Source organism: Euprymna scolopes, chromosome 19, assembly GCF_053919585.1.
Source record: "Euprymna scolopes isolate OS-2025 chromosome 19, ASM5391958v1, whole genome shotgun sequence".
Lineage (NCBI taxonomy): Eukaryota > Metazoa > Mollusca > Cephalopoda > Sepiida > Sepiolidae > Euprymna > Euprymna scolopes.
The window spans coordinates 31,669,560-31,686,111 of NC_136500.1; the positions used below are offsets into that span (position 1 = coordinate 31,669,560).

The 16,552-nt window shown below is 34.4% G+C and overlaps 1 protein-coding gene across 2 annotated transcripts in view; it reads right to left on the reverse strand.

Annotated features, from left to right (window-relative positions):
• Nucleotides 1-11,698, reverse strand: part of LOC145303496 (dynein regulatory complex subunit 11-like) — a 152,905-nt gene extending 141,207 nt beyond the window's left edge. The window contains exon 1 of one of the 2 annotated variants that reach the window (XM_080144925.1): nucleotides 11,551-11,698. In XM_080144925.1, coding sequence (XP_080001051.1) covers nucleotides 11,551-11,561 — 11 coding nt within the window. In that variant the 5' untranslated portion in view covers nucleotides 11,562-11,698. Of the gene's footprint in view, nucleotides 1-9,990; nucleotides 10,165-11,550 lie in introns of those variants that run through there. The other variant, XM_080144926.1, reaches the window with a different exon arrangement.
• Between the last annotated feature and the right edge of the window lie 4,854 nt (nucleotides 11,699-16,552).

Genomic DNA, 16,552 nt, shown 5'->3' on the forward strand with positions numbered 1-16,552 from the left:
AGCAAATGCAAGCAGATTTTGATGAATGTGAGTAATATTGGAGATAAACTTGATTAAAAGGAGCAGACAATTTATTCGACCACAAGAAAGATATACTGTGATAAAGCTAACTGGTCGATCAGTGATAGGAAGATTACTGTTATTCACTTGTTTATTAACTCAACATTTGAAGATTAAAGGAGAATTAACTGCACACCTAGTCATGCACGGGTTGACACTATCATTTGATTTTGCAGCGTCCAAATACTACTACTTCTTCTCAGAGAAATGTACTCTGGGTATAATGTTTGATTGGAATAATGTTTCATAAAAGTAATGTCTAATCGGAATAACGTTTTCTAAGATTAATATTTTCTAGGAGTAATGTTTTATCAGAGTAATGTTTTTTACGAGTAATACTTTCTAAGAGTAATGTTTTATTGAAATAATGTTTTCTAAGATTAATGTTTTCTGGAAATAATTCTTTTAAGAATAATTTTTTATATAAGTAATGTTTTATTGAATAAGGTTTCCTAAGAATAAAAGTTTCTAAGAGTAATGTTTTATTGAATAATGTTTTCTTATGGTAATGTTTTATTGGAATGTTTTCTAAGAGAAATATTTTCTAGAACTAATGTTTTATTGGAATATTTATTAGGAGTAATGTTTTTACGGGTAGTGTTTTATTAAAATAATGATTTATAAATGTAATATTTTCTAACAGTAATGTTTTATTGGAATAATGTTTTCTAAGAACAATGATTCTAGGAGTAATATTTTCTAAGAGTAATGTTTTTTAAGAGTAATATTTTCTAAGAGTAATGTTTTTTAAGAGTAATATTTTCTTAGTGTAATGTTTTCTAAGAATAATGTTGTCTGTGGTAATGTTTTATTGGAACAATGTTTTTAAGAGTAATATTTTCTAGGAGTATCGTTTTTATTAGAATAAATTCTCTAAGAATAATGCTTTCTTGGAGTATTGTTTTATTAGAATAATTTTTTTCTAAGAGTAATATTTTCTAGGAGTAATGTTTTATGGGAATAATGTTTTCTATGAATGTTTTCTAGAAGTAATGCTTTATTGGAATAATGTTTAAGTAATATTGTAAGGGTTGATGAGTGTATGGTCGTCAAAGGGGCAATATTATAGTAATCGTTAGTAGTGAAAATTTGGTAAATTGGATTACTTAAGGGGACGGCTCATGAAAAACTTGTTCATGTTGGACTTGAAGACGACCATAATGTAGTCAGTTAGAAAGCAGGAAAACGGAACAAAGTTCCAGGAGTAATGTTATAGGAGTATTCATTTTTTCGAATGATGTTTTATGAGTGATATTTTCTGAAAGCAGTGTTTTATTGGAATAATGTTTTCTAAGAATGTATTCTAAGAGTAATATTTTCTAGGAATATAAAGTAATTGGTATACCTATAAAATTTAATTTGTTCGCGCTATTCGGCTTCATATAACACATAGATTGTTGATCAATTAATAATAGGAAAACACTTCTTGGTCAATTAATAATAGGAAAACACTTCTTTATTAACTCAACATTTAAGAGTTAAACAAGAATTTAGTGAAATATTTGAATACCTATGTATTCCATACAGAGATCAAGTGTTAGTTCCAAGAATGGGCTGGGTGATTTTTGAGTTCTTCGATTGAAGTAAAATGAAACAAGAAAAAAAAAGGCAGAAGACAAAGAAAAGCCATATTCTTATGACGTGTGTAGCTCTTCTTTTCGTCATGAAGTAACGTTAGTTGCACATATACGGGTACACGTGGAGATGCATGACTGTCACTCATTAAGTAGCATATGTAAAGAATACTTTCTTTAACAAAGTCATCTACAAATAAGACAGCTAATAATGCTATTGCTTTGTGGAGTATTCATATGCAGCAACACACAATTCAAAATGATGTGTGTGATCACACACCATAGTAATTTGATGCGATTCACCTGAGGCGGTTGTTAACAAGACATAAGCGATCCGATAATGTTTGGTGGTTTTGATGAAAACAAAAATGTTGAAGAATTCATATTATTTGGATTATTCAGACTAGTGTTCGTATCTTGAGTGTTATTTTCAAAACCTTTCAGTCGATGTAACCTCCACCCTTCTCCAGGTGCATCGTATCAAACTCGGTAATCTTTCTGTTGTCTTTGAGATTCTGTATAGAATTTTGAACAGAACACTTTATTTAATCCACGGAGTTTACTGTCTTACCTGTGCTACCATAGATGGTAGTGTCATCAGCAAAAATGTCTAGAAATGATGTAAGGATGTGATTTGGAAGATCATTAATATAGATCCAGAAAAGAGTTGGGCCCAGGATGGACCCCTGAGGGACACCAGCGTTAATACTGTGAGCTTCTGATTTTTGCCCATCAACTACTACTCTTATGAACCTATCAGAGAGAAATGATTAATAATTGAGAAGACATTTCCAGCTATACCAAAGCTGGAGATCTTGTGAAGTAAACCTTTATGCCATACCCTATCAAAGGCCTTTGATATTTCAAGAGCAATTGCCCTAGAAAGGTTGCCTCTGTCAAGAGATTCGTTAATCCTATGAGATATAACTGTAAGCACATCTGCTGTAGATCTAGAAGAACGGAAACCATTTTGCGTGTCACTAAGAAGGTTATTTTTTCTAAGATGGTTGATTACTTCTCTATTTAACAAAGATTCCAGCAACTTACTCATGACGCACAGGAGACTTATTGGTCTGTACTGAGAGGAGGATGAACGATCACCTGAACTCTTAAATACAGAGCATACTGGTGAGATTTTCCAGGGTGATGGAAAGCAATTATCCTTAAAACAACGTTTAAACAGTTTTGTAAGTATGGGCGCTAGTTCTGGTTGAAGTTTTTTGAGTACTATAATTGGAATATCGTCAGAGCTAGTTGCTTCACTGGAATCAAGGTTTTTGATTAGCTTGGCAACATCACGTACAGATATATGTATATCACATAGCATGTTTTCTGATATAAGAGGAAATATTGGGGGTTGGCGGCCTTGGTTGCAAAGGGTAGAATTAGCTGCAAAGTTCTTGGCAAAGAGTTTGACTTTGTCTGATGCTGACGAGATTAACTCAGGTCCATTTATGATAGTTGGGATAGAGCACACGCTTCTGTTCAGGATTCTGTTTGCTATTTGCCAAAACTGGTGAGAACCAAGCTGCTGCTCAGGTACTTTGGACTTGACGGACTGAGCATACAACTCTCTTGTGTTCTTTATTACTTTCTTACAATGGTTGCTGGCAGTCCTGAAAGCGACTTTAGTTTCCATACATCTATTACATTGGAAGCAGTGAAAAAAGTGATTTCTGTGCGCAATAGCAGCAGCACATTCTGGAGAGAACCATGGCTGGCAGTTAGGTTTTTGCTGGAATTTTTTCAAGGGTATGAAACGGTCTATACCTACAATTAATCATTCCATCAGGTTTGATACTATAAAGGACACATCCTTTTTAAACATGGAACGCAGAGGTAGAACTGATATAAATATACGGAAGCTATCTCAGTCAGCCATAGTGTATTGATATACTGTATGATGGAGAGGTACGTCTGAGGACTTATTACATTTCATTTTTATCTTAATTGATACAACTGAGTGGTCGGAAGATCACAGAGGAGACAGAACGGAAACTGAACATAGTTCAGGGCAAGTTGTGAGAAAAAAGTCTAGGAGACTCGCATACTGGCCGTCATTGTTGGGCACAAGGGTAGGTTTGTGAACAATCTGAGTGAGGTCATAAGCAATGGAGAAATCATGACAGAACCTCCCCTCATCATCGGTCTTGTTTGAGTGGGTCAACCATTCCACAATGTGAACATTGAAGTCTCCACATACGTGAATGTTAGCTGAAGGATAGAGAGTAAATATAAACGCATTAGTGTGAGCTAATGCAACCCGGAAGCACATATAGGGTAAGTTAGGATCTTCTCTGGAGATGTCCCTACCACATGGAAAGCCATTTTTAATATAGGCACATATTCCATGACCATGGCGATCTTGGGGGTCAGATTTGGAAGTTAAGTTAGAGTATCCCTTAATTACCAACTAATTTAGGGAAATAGTCTGTCCAATGCCAGTTTCGCTTAAAAATAAAAGGTCTGGTTTAATCTCCTGTAATTGGGCTTCAACCTCTGGAAGATTAGAACGTAGACCCCTAATGTTGGAGAAGCAGACATGATAGTGGGGGTCTACGTTGGAAGTTGGAGATTCGGGTTTAATCGTGTATTTTTTCTTGAAACTTGTCATGATGGAATTTTGGAGTTTGTGGTCTAGGTCGTCAGACTTGCTTAGAGCAGGACAGAGAGGAGAAACTAAGAGAGAAAAAGGAACGAAGAATTTTTTTTTTTTTTTTGTAGAACATGATAAGGTAAAACCGTAACAATTACCCACTAATGTGACATCAATCACCAAAAAAAGGCATGCCATAAGGAAACATACTTAAAACACATATTTGACAATGTTCAACAAGGGGTGAGAATGATATGACAATTTATAATGTAAAAACGCATGTTAGTAAAAAGACCCTATTACTAAACTGTAGCAGATACATCGATTTGCCAGTCGAAAAGAGTGGAACAGGCCCAAACGCTTTATTTAAATACACCACTTTCAAAATCTTCTAAAGTAGACCCATATCTCTGACATGGTCTGTCATCTAATTTGAAATGGGTATGGGGAATTAAAAATAGTAATTGGGGAGTAGAAAAAGAAAATAATCATTTGGGGAGGGGAAGGATAAACAAAACAGGGCCTTCATGAAATCATTCACACGCTAAGTTAGCTTAAAATAACTATAATATATATATAAAAATTCTGCTGTCATTCCCTTTTTAAACAATGGAATTGCCCAATATTCAAAGACAAGATACAAACAAGTAAGAAAGCAAGAAAGCTCCACAGAGTTTTATATTTATATAGATATAATCTAGTAGCCGACGTTGGCTGGGTGGTGTTTGGACACACCTGCTATGCTTAGGATATTGAGCATTTTTAATTACTATATACCACTTCCTGGGCAACGCCGAGTAAATTTTCTTGTAAATTTTGCATTCACATTTGTTTGCAGCTGTTTCAATGCCACAATTAGGAGTTTTTTGACATATGGACCTACCACTCGTTAATTGGTAGTCCACCAAAAGTATAATGCAAAAAATAGAGATGGAGGGGGAGATAAACATTTTCGGATATTTTTTTTTTGGGGGGGGGGGGAGGTTGAACTCAAATGCTGGAAAATAATCATGTTTTGCTAAATAAAAGTGATGATAATGAGTGACAATGGAAAACTAACAGCCCAGTGATTGAGAAAGAAACTCCATAAAACAAGAAAATTGTTGCTGGCATACAATATCACCTTTAACAACCCCGAAAAAAAAATGGAAAAAATGCATGTTAGAGTACTTTATTACAAATGCCCCAACCCTCAGTAACCAACTGTACATGAGGATCCTCCTGATCAAAATTAAAAAAGTAATCTGTACAGCCAAAATATTAGACTTGTTAGTAGCCTTTAGAAAAATTATTATGTGCTCCTTGCAATAAAACTTTGACTGTTTTATCCAACAATTTTTACGTTGATAACCTGATCAAAACCCGCAGTAATGTTGACTCACTCAGGTCCCTTGATCATGCTATGAGTGACTGACTAAAAAAAGACTAGTTTTGAGCTAGAAGAGCAAGATTCAAAGAGTCTGGCACCCAAAGTGATCAATACTGATGTTAACACTAAGCACAATATTTTAACGAAGTTCTCTAAAATTTTATAATCCTTTGTGATTATGTCTTCCCATTACTATTCAGGGAAGAATTGTTGCAGAGGGTCAAAAAGTGTTGAGATGGCATTCGATCATACAACAGACACAAAGCAAAGAAGTAACTACAATAGCAAATAAAGATGACAAACAGAGATGATCGGTTAAAGAATATGTATCATGTTTTTATTTTTACCAAGAAAAATAGGTAAAATGTATAGCAATGGATTAAGGATCAGTCAGAACAAGAACATTCGTCTTGTGAGGTTCCAATTCTTGTATCCCTGAGGTAGGGTGACGTGCGTCAGGTTGATCCTAGTTGTATAGAAATGACCTGATGCTAGAAACTGGTAGCTAGACGTCAGTGAGCACCAGAACAGGTAGCTGGACGTCGGTAAGCACTGGAAAATGGTAACTGAACGTCAGTGGCCGCTAGAGTAAATAGCTGAACATCAGTAGGCACTGGAAACTGGTAGCCCGTGGGTGGAAGAACTGAAGCTGCAAGAGTGAGCTGAAGGCTGAAGGGAGTGAGCAGGAGGTTGCAGGAGTAAGCTGGAAGTGCTAGAGGCTGCAGGAGTAAGCTGGAGTCACTGGAAGCTGCAGAAATGAGTTGGGGAGCCGCTGGAGTAAGCTGGAGGTGCTAGTCACTGTAGGAGTAAGCTGGAGTCACTGCAAGCTGCAGAAATAAGCTGGAGGTGCTAGTCACTGTAGGAGTAAGCTGGAGTCACTGCAAGCTGCAGAAATAAGCTGGAGTCGCTTCAGGAGTAATCTGGAGTCACTGGACGCTACAAGAATGAACTGGGGAGCCGCTGAAGTGAACTGGAAGTGCTGATTGCAAGAATCTGAAGTTGCAAGAATAAGCTGGAAGCAGCAGAGAATGAGCTGACGGCTACAGGTTTAGGAACTGGAGTGGTACGCTGTGAGGGGGAGTTCCAGGAGGTAAGCAACAGTAGAGAGTGAAGTGTGCATTGCATTTTGCCACCCCTGGTCCCCATGGAGACTGGAAATGCCCACTTGACTAGGATTTGTTGTGAAAGTCACTTGTTTATCGAAGAGCTGTTTATGTTACAGTAAACTGGTAGCAAAAAACAGAGTTCTGTAATTAATTTTAGATGTGATTTCTTACATGCAAAAATGTCTGTGGCATTTATTGCATATATATATTTACTTTTCCACCCCAGAATAAAAAAAATCTGTTATTTTGTTTCATTGTGAAAATTGAGTTTTGTGTTTTTTCTTTGTTGTTAAAAACCCCCATGGTTGTGATGTATTTTCGAGATATCAGGTTTTGGCCGATGGCGTGTTTGCATTTGCTTTGTTTTAATTGTAAACAAAGGAGTGGTAACATGAGACCACAACAAAATTGTTATAAGAAAATTATGGAAAATAAAGTTGTTTTGAGAATAGAAGGTTCTGGGGGAACTCCATGATGTTTGGAGGCCATTAGCTAGGCACCTAAGTTGATTGAGTGAAGTGAAGTTCCCCAGAAGAGCTTTAAGAGAAAATATTCCCACTGAATTTTTGTGCTTCTGTGATGCCTCAAAGAAGGCTTATGGCTTTTCCTTGTATGCGAAACAATGGAATAAATATTTACAAAGGCCAAAGTGGCTCCTCTCAAGACAAAATTTCTACCAACTCTGGAACTTTTGGCTATATTCTTAGCCTGTAAGAAACTTCCCTTAATAATTAGATTCCCATTGGGACGAGCAACCACATTCATTTGTGACGAAAGTCATAACTGGAATTTCCCAAGAACATGAACAAAATTTGCAGTCTTCATTGAAACCACGTTCGAAATAACGTTTACACATTACTTTCTCTGAATAGAAGTTTTTAAATTTCTCATGATGCCACAATGAGATTTTATTTGCAAATTCCAACAATTTTTAAAAATCTAAGAATAGAATTATTTATTAGTAAACTTATAAAAAATTTTCAATAATATGTAAAAGTAAAAATATAAAAGAAATGTTTTATATATGCATAACAGGTGTTTGTATACACAAAAATATGTGTATAAAAATATATGTGTGTATACACAATACTTATGGTAGGTGAAAGTATATATAAAAAATTAAAAATCAAATAAAATAATATAAATGTTGGTATATACAGAATACGGTATTTATTTAGATTTCAAAATAAATAAAAAATAACAAGCTGCTTGTGCATAGTCCACCTCTGGTGCTGCATGTGAGATGACGCCACAAAAAATAGTGAAGAAATGATGAATGTGAGAAGTGTGAAGGACCAACATTGCCTTCACATTTCGTCAAGTTTCAGAAAAATCTAATGGATGGGGCAAAATTTATGGGGTAAAAAGTGTAATTTTTGTAATTTGGGGGCATTTGTGGCCCCTTTTGAGCTCCGGGGAACACCGAATCCCAGTAAAAAATGGACAAATGGTGCAGTTTCATGCTTTAAGACATGTATATTTGAATTCAGCACAATGGAAAACCACTATATAGACATAAATATCAAGTTTTTTAGTAATATGAAAAAAGAGCTAAAAAAAAAAAAAAAAGTAATGTTTTTTAGCCCTAAAAGTTCCAGAAGGATTAGAACCAGAATTTTGCCAGGGTCACCCATGCTGAATTAATATTAAGAACAATGGCTTCCACATTTTGGCTAAGTTTCAGGAAAATCTAATGGATGGATCAAACACTATGGGGCAAAAAGTCATTTTGGGTCATTTTGGGTCATTTTTGAGCTCTTTTGAGCCCTGGATACACCGAATCCCAGTGTAAATGAAAAACGGTGCATTTTCAGGTGTTAACATATGTATATTTGAATTGACCACCATGAAAAAACACTATATAGTCAAACCTATCAAGTTTTTGTTTAGAAATATGAAAAAGAGTCACAAAAAGGGGCGTTTTTAGCACTATGAGTCCCCAGAGACGTGAACCAAAATTTTGCTAAGGTCATCCATATACTGGATTTATATTAAGAACAATGGGATCCATATCTTGGCCAAGTTTTAGAAAAATCTAATGGATGGATCAAACGCCATGGGGCAAAAAGTGTTATTTTGTCATTTTTTTATTTTGGGGCATTTTTGACCTCTTTTGAGCCCCTGCAGACACAACGGAAATTTTCACAGAAAATTTTTTTTATTGTGTATATCTATTTAATGAAATACAATTTGTGGCAAAATTTCAGGAAAACCTAATGGACGGTTATCTGGCAATCGTTCGGACTAACGGATGCACGGACTCACGGACGTCACTGAAAACATAGGTCCCTCTCTGATAAATCGAGGGACCAAAAAGATCTAGAAATTAAATTATTATATTATGAATGGCTTCTTAGAGAGAAAAAAATATTTTTTTCTACAAAAGAACTTTAATATGGATAAGAATAAAGCAAAAGACTTCTTTTTTTTTCTTTTTACATGGAAGTCACCAGTTAAATAAGATACTATGGATGCGCGTATGCATAGATATATTCATATAAACTTAAAAGCGACACTGTGTGTATACACACGTTAAAAAAAATGAGGGTTGACAAATGGCAACAAATTGCTTGAATTTGAGAAAATATGAAGGTTCAAGTCTTGGAGCAAGACACTATAGCGACGGACATGAGGCATTGTAAGATTTATTTCGACGGTGTCTCTCTTTAAAATCTACCGAAAATCAGATAATTATCTAATCAATATGAAATTTTCATCGACTATTAAGTAAAGAACAAACTTTATAAAGGTGTAATTTTGTTTTTATATTCGATGTGTTATTAATATTATAAGCTTTCACAGTAAAAAAAAAAAAGAAAATGTCGCCGCAGCTTTAAAAGTTAAGTTTCATCCTCGTTTTATTAAAGAGTTTCATTCTTTGCATTTTTTTTTTTTTTTACTTTTTTTTAAATTTTTTTTTTTTTTTTACTTTTTTTTAAATTTTTTTTTTTTTTAGGTTAAAGATTAATTTAAAAAAAAACTTACTAAAGCATTTACTTTTTAATTAAGAAAAAAAAGGAAAGAAAAGTTGCTTCTTTTTTAAATGTTTTCATCTAATGAAAACATCGTTGGTTTTAGTATCGTAAATTATGTCATGAAAACGAACGATTCTCTTAATAGTTGCGTAAAAACTACGTTTTGTATTATTGTTATCAACTTTGTTACATGAAAAAAAAAGGTATCCAGATACGCTACAACAGAACACCGATCACTCTAATTTGTTTTTTTGTAGGTAATTGAGGTCGCTGACAACGAATCTGATAGTCAAACTTGGGGCAAATTTACCGTTTACATGGTATCAACCCCTGAACTACTTTCCACCATTTTGCAGCTTCCGTTTGCGTTTACGCTACGCGCTGCAGCATAAACGACGGCTTGCTTTGCTTCACCAAGCAAACTGCCTTCTAACATGGCGTATCAATCAAAACATTACGGACTGACATTTTTTGACTTACAATTGAAGAAAAGTACAATAAATGGGGGACCTTTTTCTTTTTTTTTTTTTTTTTGTCTCACGTAGTTTTTAATGCGGTTTACAAAAAATATAAGCACCAAACATTTTTATGTTTTTCGTTTTTTTTTTTTTTGCGGGAGGAGGATTCAATCATAGAACTTATGTGGCTTAATAGGTACTTCTGCAGTTTAGTTAACCGTTTTTCCGTAAGTAACGCACCGGCATTTACCAATTAGAACACCTTTTAACATTTTTTCGAAGATTTTACTGTTTACATTCGGGGGGGGGTGAAAATTCTATGTTCCAGGGGGAAAAAAAAAAAAATCCCCCCCCTCTCTACAACTTGGAGTGCTTTCCTTTTCTTGTTTTATTTCTTTTTCAGTTAATTTTAAATTTTCCACACAAAAAGTGCTATAATATATTTTTGAAAATTAGAAAATTCTATGTTCTGGAGAAAAAAAAAAAAATTAAATTACACCCCACCCCCACAACTTCATGTGTTTTTCTTTTCTTGCTTTATTTCTTTTTCATCTAATTTCAAATTTTCCGCGCCATGTGAGAAGGTGAAGCCGTCGTTTATGCTACAGCGCACGCGCGTAGCGTAAACGGAAGCTGCAAAATGGTGGAAAGTAGTTCTCGGGTTCAGAGGTTAATATCATGCAAACGGTAAATTTGCTCCAAGTTTACTATTAGATTCGTTGTCAGCGACCTCAATTACCTATTAAAAAAAAAAAACAAATTAGAGTGGTCGGTTTTTTGTTGTAGCGTATCTGGATATTTACCAAAAATTCGTTGCAGCTATTTTTATTTATTTATTTTTTTTAATGTTTGGATAAATAAAAATTTCGTCAGATTGAGCGTCCTAAATTATGAGATGAAAAAAATAAACGAATATCTTAGTAAACGAGAGTTATCTCCCTCTGCATAATGACAAATTGTAAGAAAGCGCCTTTTTTTTTTAACTATTGAGGTAAAACTCGATAAACATCGGACATTTTATTAGTTAATACAAGGATTCCAACATGAAATAGGTAATGCTAATAGAAGATGATAATGATTTTTAACAAAATAAATTACGGTCATGTAAGTGTTGAATTTTACACACGTTTTGTAATAACAGACTGTAATTGTAATAATAACAAACTATGCGAATTTGGATACTCGTCATGCACTTATTGATCCGTGCTGAAATAATAACGTTATTTAAAAAGCCATTCTTAACATGGAGAGGGGGTGTTTTGTACCTATTCTGTACTTTAACCTTACAATTGAATAAAAAAAAAACATATAAAACTTTAATTAAACTTGGAAATACGATTCAAAAAATAGCGCGGATCAGTAAGTGCATTTAGCACCCGAATTTGTTCTGCAATGAGGAAATAGATACTTACGCATGAGACATGATTAAATTTTTTTTCTTTTTTTTTTAACCTTGTTAATAAAGACAAAGTCGTAAAAGGGAAAAATATATACGTATATATATATAAACAAATTTCTTGCAGACTAGTGTATGGTTCTCTAGAAAACACTAACAAAAAAAGCGATGAGTTGACACGCATTTTTGATGTTGCCATGACTACATAAAACAATTAGAGTTGCCTCCCTTACATTGCATACTCAGTTATAAGGATTGCTTTATATATATATATATATATATATATATATATATATATATATATATATATATATATATATATATATATATATATATATATATATATATATATATATATATATATATATATATATATATATATATATATATATATATATATATATATATATATATATATATATATATATATATATATATATATATATATATATATATATATATATATATATATATATATATATATATATATATATATATATATATATATATATATATATATATAAAAAGCTTTTTGCCGTGACCTTCGTAATATATGTCTACAAAAGGCCATGCTTTTGTTCGACGTCATTTGTTGTATAAATTTGAGTTTTCTACTGTCATGGCCGCAAAATATGAAATCGGAAATTTTGACCAGTGTTAATTTAAAAAAAAAATAAACCTCTTATTGTATTTTACCCCCCCACCACCACCACCACTTTTTCTTATATTTTGTAAATAATAATTTGTTTTCAATTTCAACAATGTATTTAACTGTTCCCCGTCTATACAGCACTACTTTCTTTTCGCTCACTCCCTAGGAATTCTTACATAAAGCATTGCCTGCGGTTGCTCACATGGCATTCCCTTGAGTCTGATTGACAAGTCATTCCATATTTCCAGTACTCTCTGCCTATTTGGATCACCATTGTAACACACGCTACATTTTCACAACAGTCTGTAGTATCAAACAAAATAAAGATAATTATTTTCTTCTGCGAATTTCATTTCTGCATTGCTTATGACCTCACTCAGATTGTTCACGAACCCACCTGTGTGCCCGATACTGACGGCCAGTATGCAAATCTCCTAGACCTTTTTCTCACAACTTGCCCTGAACTGTGTTCAGCTTCCATTCTGTCTCCTTGAATCTTCCGACCACTCCGTTGTATCAGTTAAGATAAAATGAAATGTAATAAGTCCTCAGATGTACCTCTCCATAATACAGTATGTCGATACTCTATGGCTGAGTGGGATAGCTTCCGTACATTTATATCAGATCTACCTCTATGTTCCATGTTTAAAAAGGATGTGTCCTCTATAGTATCAGACCTGATGGAATGGTTAATTGTAGGTATAGGTCGTTTCATACCCTCGAAAAACTCCAGCAAAAACCGAACATCCAGCCGTAGTTCTCTCCAAAATATGCTGCTGCTATTGCGCACAGAAATCACTTTTTCCATTCTTCCAATGTAATAGATGTACTGAGACTAAAGCCGCTTTCAGGACTGCCAGCAACCACTGTAAAAAAGTAATAAAGAACACAAGAGAGTTGTATACTCAGTCCGTCAAGTCCAAAGTAGCTGAGCAGCAGCTTGGTTCCCACCAGTTTTGGCAAATAGCAAACAGGATCCTGAACAGAAGCGTGTTCTCTCTATTCCAACTATCATAAATGGACCTGAGTTAATCTCGTCAGCATCAGACAAAGTCAAACTCTTTGCCAAGAATTTTGCAGCTAATTCTACCCTTTGCGACGAAGTTCACCAACCTCCAATATTTTCTCCTGTATTAGAAAACATGCTATGTGATATACAAATATCTGTACGTGATGTTGCCAAGCTAATCAAGAAGCTTGATTACAATGAAGCAACCGGCCCTGACGGTATTCCAATTATAGTACTCAAAAGACTTCAACCAGAACTAGCGCCCATACTTACAAAACTGTTAAAACATTGTCTTAAGGAGAATTGCTTCCCATCACCCTGGAAAATCTCATCAGTATGCCCTGTATTTAAGAGTTCAGGTGATCACTCATCTCCCTCTCAGTACAGGCCAATAAGTCATGAGTAAGTTGCTGGAATCTTTGTTAAATAGACAAGTAATTAACCATCTCAGCAAAAATAACCTTAGTGACACGCAAAACAGTTTCCGTTCTGCTAGATCTACAGCAGATGTGCTTACAGTTATATCTCATAGGATTAGCAAATGTCTCGACGGAGGCTACCTTTCTAGGGCAATTGTTCTTGACATATCAAAGGCCTTTGATAGAGTATGTCATAATGGTTTACTTCACATTTTGTCTCACTGACTGCTGTACACTCATTAACCCTTATCCTTGAGTGACCTTCGGGCCTTGATAAATAGTGATTCACTTGTAAAAAAAAAAAAAAGTACATCTGTTATATACATCCATGCAAATTCTGTGGGCATAAAAACTGAAATTTGATAATTGTCACGGACGTATTTCAGAGCAATACCATGTGACAGGGTGTCTACTTTTTATCTTATCAGCATTCAAAGAAAGCGAATTTCCAAAATATTTTTTCTGACAGCTTTCACTGGAGCCAGTCTTCGCCTGTAAAAAAGGACTGCATGCAAAGACCAATCAGTCAAAGCCAGCCAGCATGCTGTAAACAACAACATGGACTCCGTCGAGGTTCAACATAAATCAACCAACGTAACTTTGTGCGCATCATACATCTAAATTCTCCACAGGGAAGTACCAGATCAGTGAGAATTAATCTTTTCTGTTTTGGTTAAAAAAGGGTGCTAATGCACTTACTGATCCGTGCTATTTTTTTAATCGTATTTCCAAGTTTAATTAAAGTTTTATGATATGTTTTTTATTCAATTGTAAGGTTAAAGTACAGAATAGATACAAAACACCCTCCCCTCTCGATGTTAAGAATGGTTTTTTAAATAATAACATTATTATTTCAGCATGGATCAATCAGTGTACTAGTACCAAAAAAAAGTAAGGAACATTTTTCTACAAAATGACATTCTGCCTCAGTCAGAGAAAGAATTCTCTCTCCTGCTTTTCATTACATTTTCCAGAACACTTTTTACAAGAACACTGCCACATGTTGCTAAATAATGGACGATTTAGTCTTTCTCCCGTGTGTTGAATCAACACACGCATACAAAAATGCAACAGTACAAAAAATGGTATTTTTTTCTTTCTATTGGTAAATAAAGATCATATGAACGTCTAAATTCGTCTTTGCCTTGATGCTGATTCTGACACCTTTTTATCTTATTTTTTGTTAGGGGTTGGGAAACATTTATCTATGCTTACGCCATGGCTGTGATACCAGGCATCGGTGAATGTCAACCAAATTTCCTACAAGAGTACAAATTCAAAGATTAACTTTTTGGCTCTATTGTTGCTGAGGATCCACAACTAAATAACATCCCAAAATTAAAACTATGCATTTTTAGATCATTATGTATGAACATTATGAAAATGTTTTCTATATTTATAGAAAAAAATTAACAATTATTTTAGAATTTAAATTGAGGGATAAGTTTTGCATATAAGTTTAACATCAATGATCCTTCAATTTTTCCAACAAAGTAACGTTTGAATGACATCTAGTTATTCTAGTTAAAACTTAAATGTACAGTATTCTTTTTTTAGGGTAGCGGGTATTGGACTTGAGCTTAAGATTAATGATAGGATTAAGGAGTGATTTTGAAGAGAGACCGTTGCCACCTGGACTTAGGGTTCGTTCGAATGTTAATGGAGTTTTTTTTTCCCCTCTAAAATAAAAACATAATTTATTTTCCTTAGCTAAAAAAAAATATCTGTTTATATGTGTAAAATGCTATACAGATAAATGATCAGCTTAAATGGGTCGTAAATTTATGCTAATTTTATATGCAAAACTAATCTCGTACTCTAAATTCTGAAATAATTTATAGCGATACGCCAGAGACATTAAAATGGATGGGTAAATAACATTTCAGTTACGCGTACAATTTTCGTATTCATCCACGCTAATTCTGCAGAAGTAAAAAGTAAACTGTGCCTCTTTGTGTGGACGTAGGACAAGGCAATACCATTTTCTGTCCAATCAACACTCGAAGAAAACACTTTCTAAAATCTTTTCTAACAGCCTTCCCTGGGAGCCACACATGGCACACGCATATAAAAATACACCAAAAAATGATGTTCCTTCAATAAATTTCTATATTAAATGTTGAAACTGGTCTTCATATGACTAATTACTGACACTTTTTATTTTTAATTATTTATTGATTTTTTTTTTTAATTTTATCTTTTGTTAAGGGTTGGAAGATATTTATCTATGCTGTGATACTAGGTGTGTCATTATCTTATTGGGGATGTCAATGGATTAGAAATGACAGAATGGTCGATCGGCTTTTACATAATGTAAACAAAGCCAAATATACACCGGTAAGGGATGCAACTCAAGACGGTAAAAACTATTCTTAGTCCCTCATGCAACATCTTCCCTTTTCTCAATGACAAAACAGAACAAAAAAAAAATGTCTAAGAATGAAAACAGTCTATAAAATATAGTGATCTAGGCATTCATTGGGCTGACTACCCTCATACCTAACAGGGATTATTCTTCCCTTTCACTTATGTTGTTAAATCCCTGAATCTCACAGGATTTCTTACTATTCTTCCCGACCGTGTTGTCCACAACCTTTCTGGGCTTGGTTTTGTTGAGGATGGGGTCGGGTTTGGGCTTTCTCTTATTTCACCTTCATATTGAGGTGGTTCTGTGGTGCATATCTCTTCTGTACTCCGCCCTGCATTCTTGGGTAACTCACTCTGCACTTCATATGGCTGGTGTATTACTGATGTGAGGGGGGATGTCTCTGCAGTTTTCTTCAAATCTACTCTATTCCATCGATATAATTCCCCATCCACTTTTATATGGTATGATCGCTCATCCAGTCTCTGTCCTCTGAGTACTGATGAAATGCAATTGTCACAAAAATTGCATGTTTTTATCAACGTCCAAAGTGCCGTAATGAAAGATTCCACA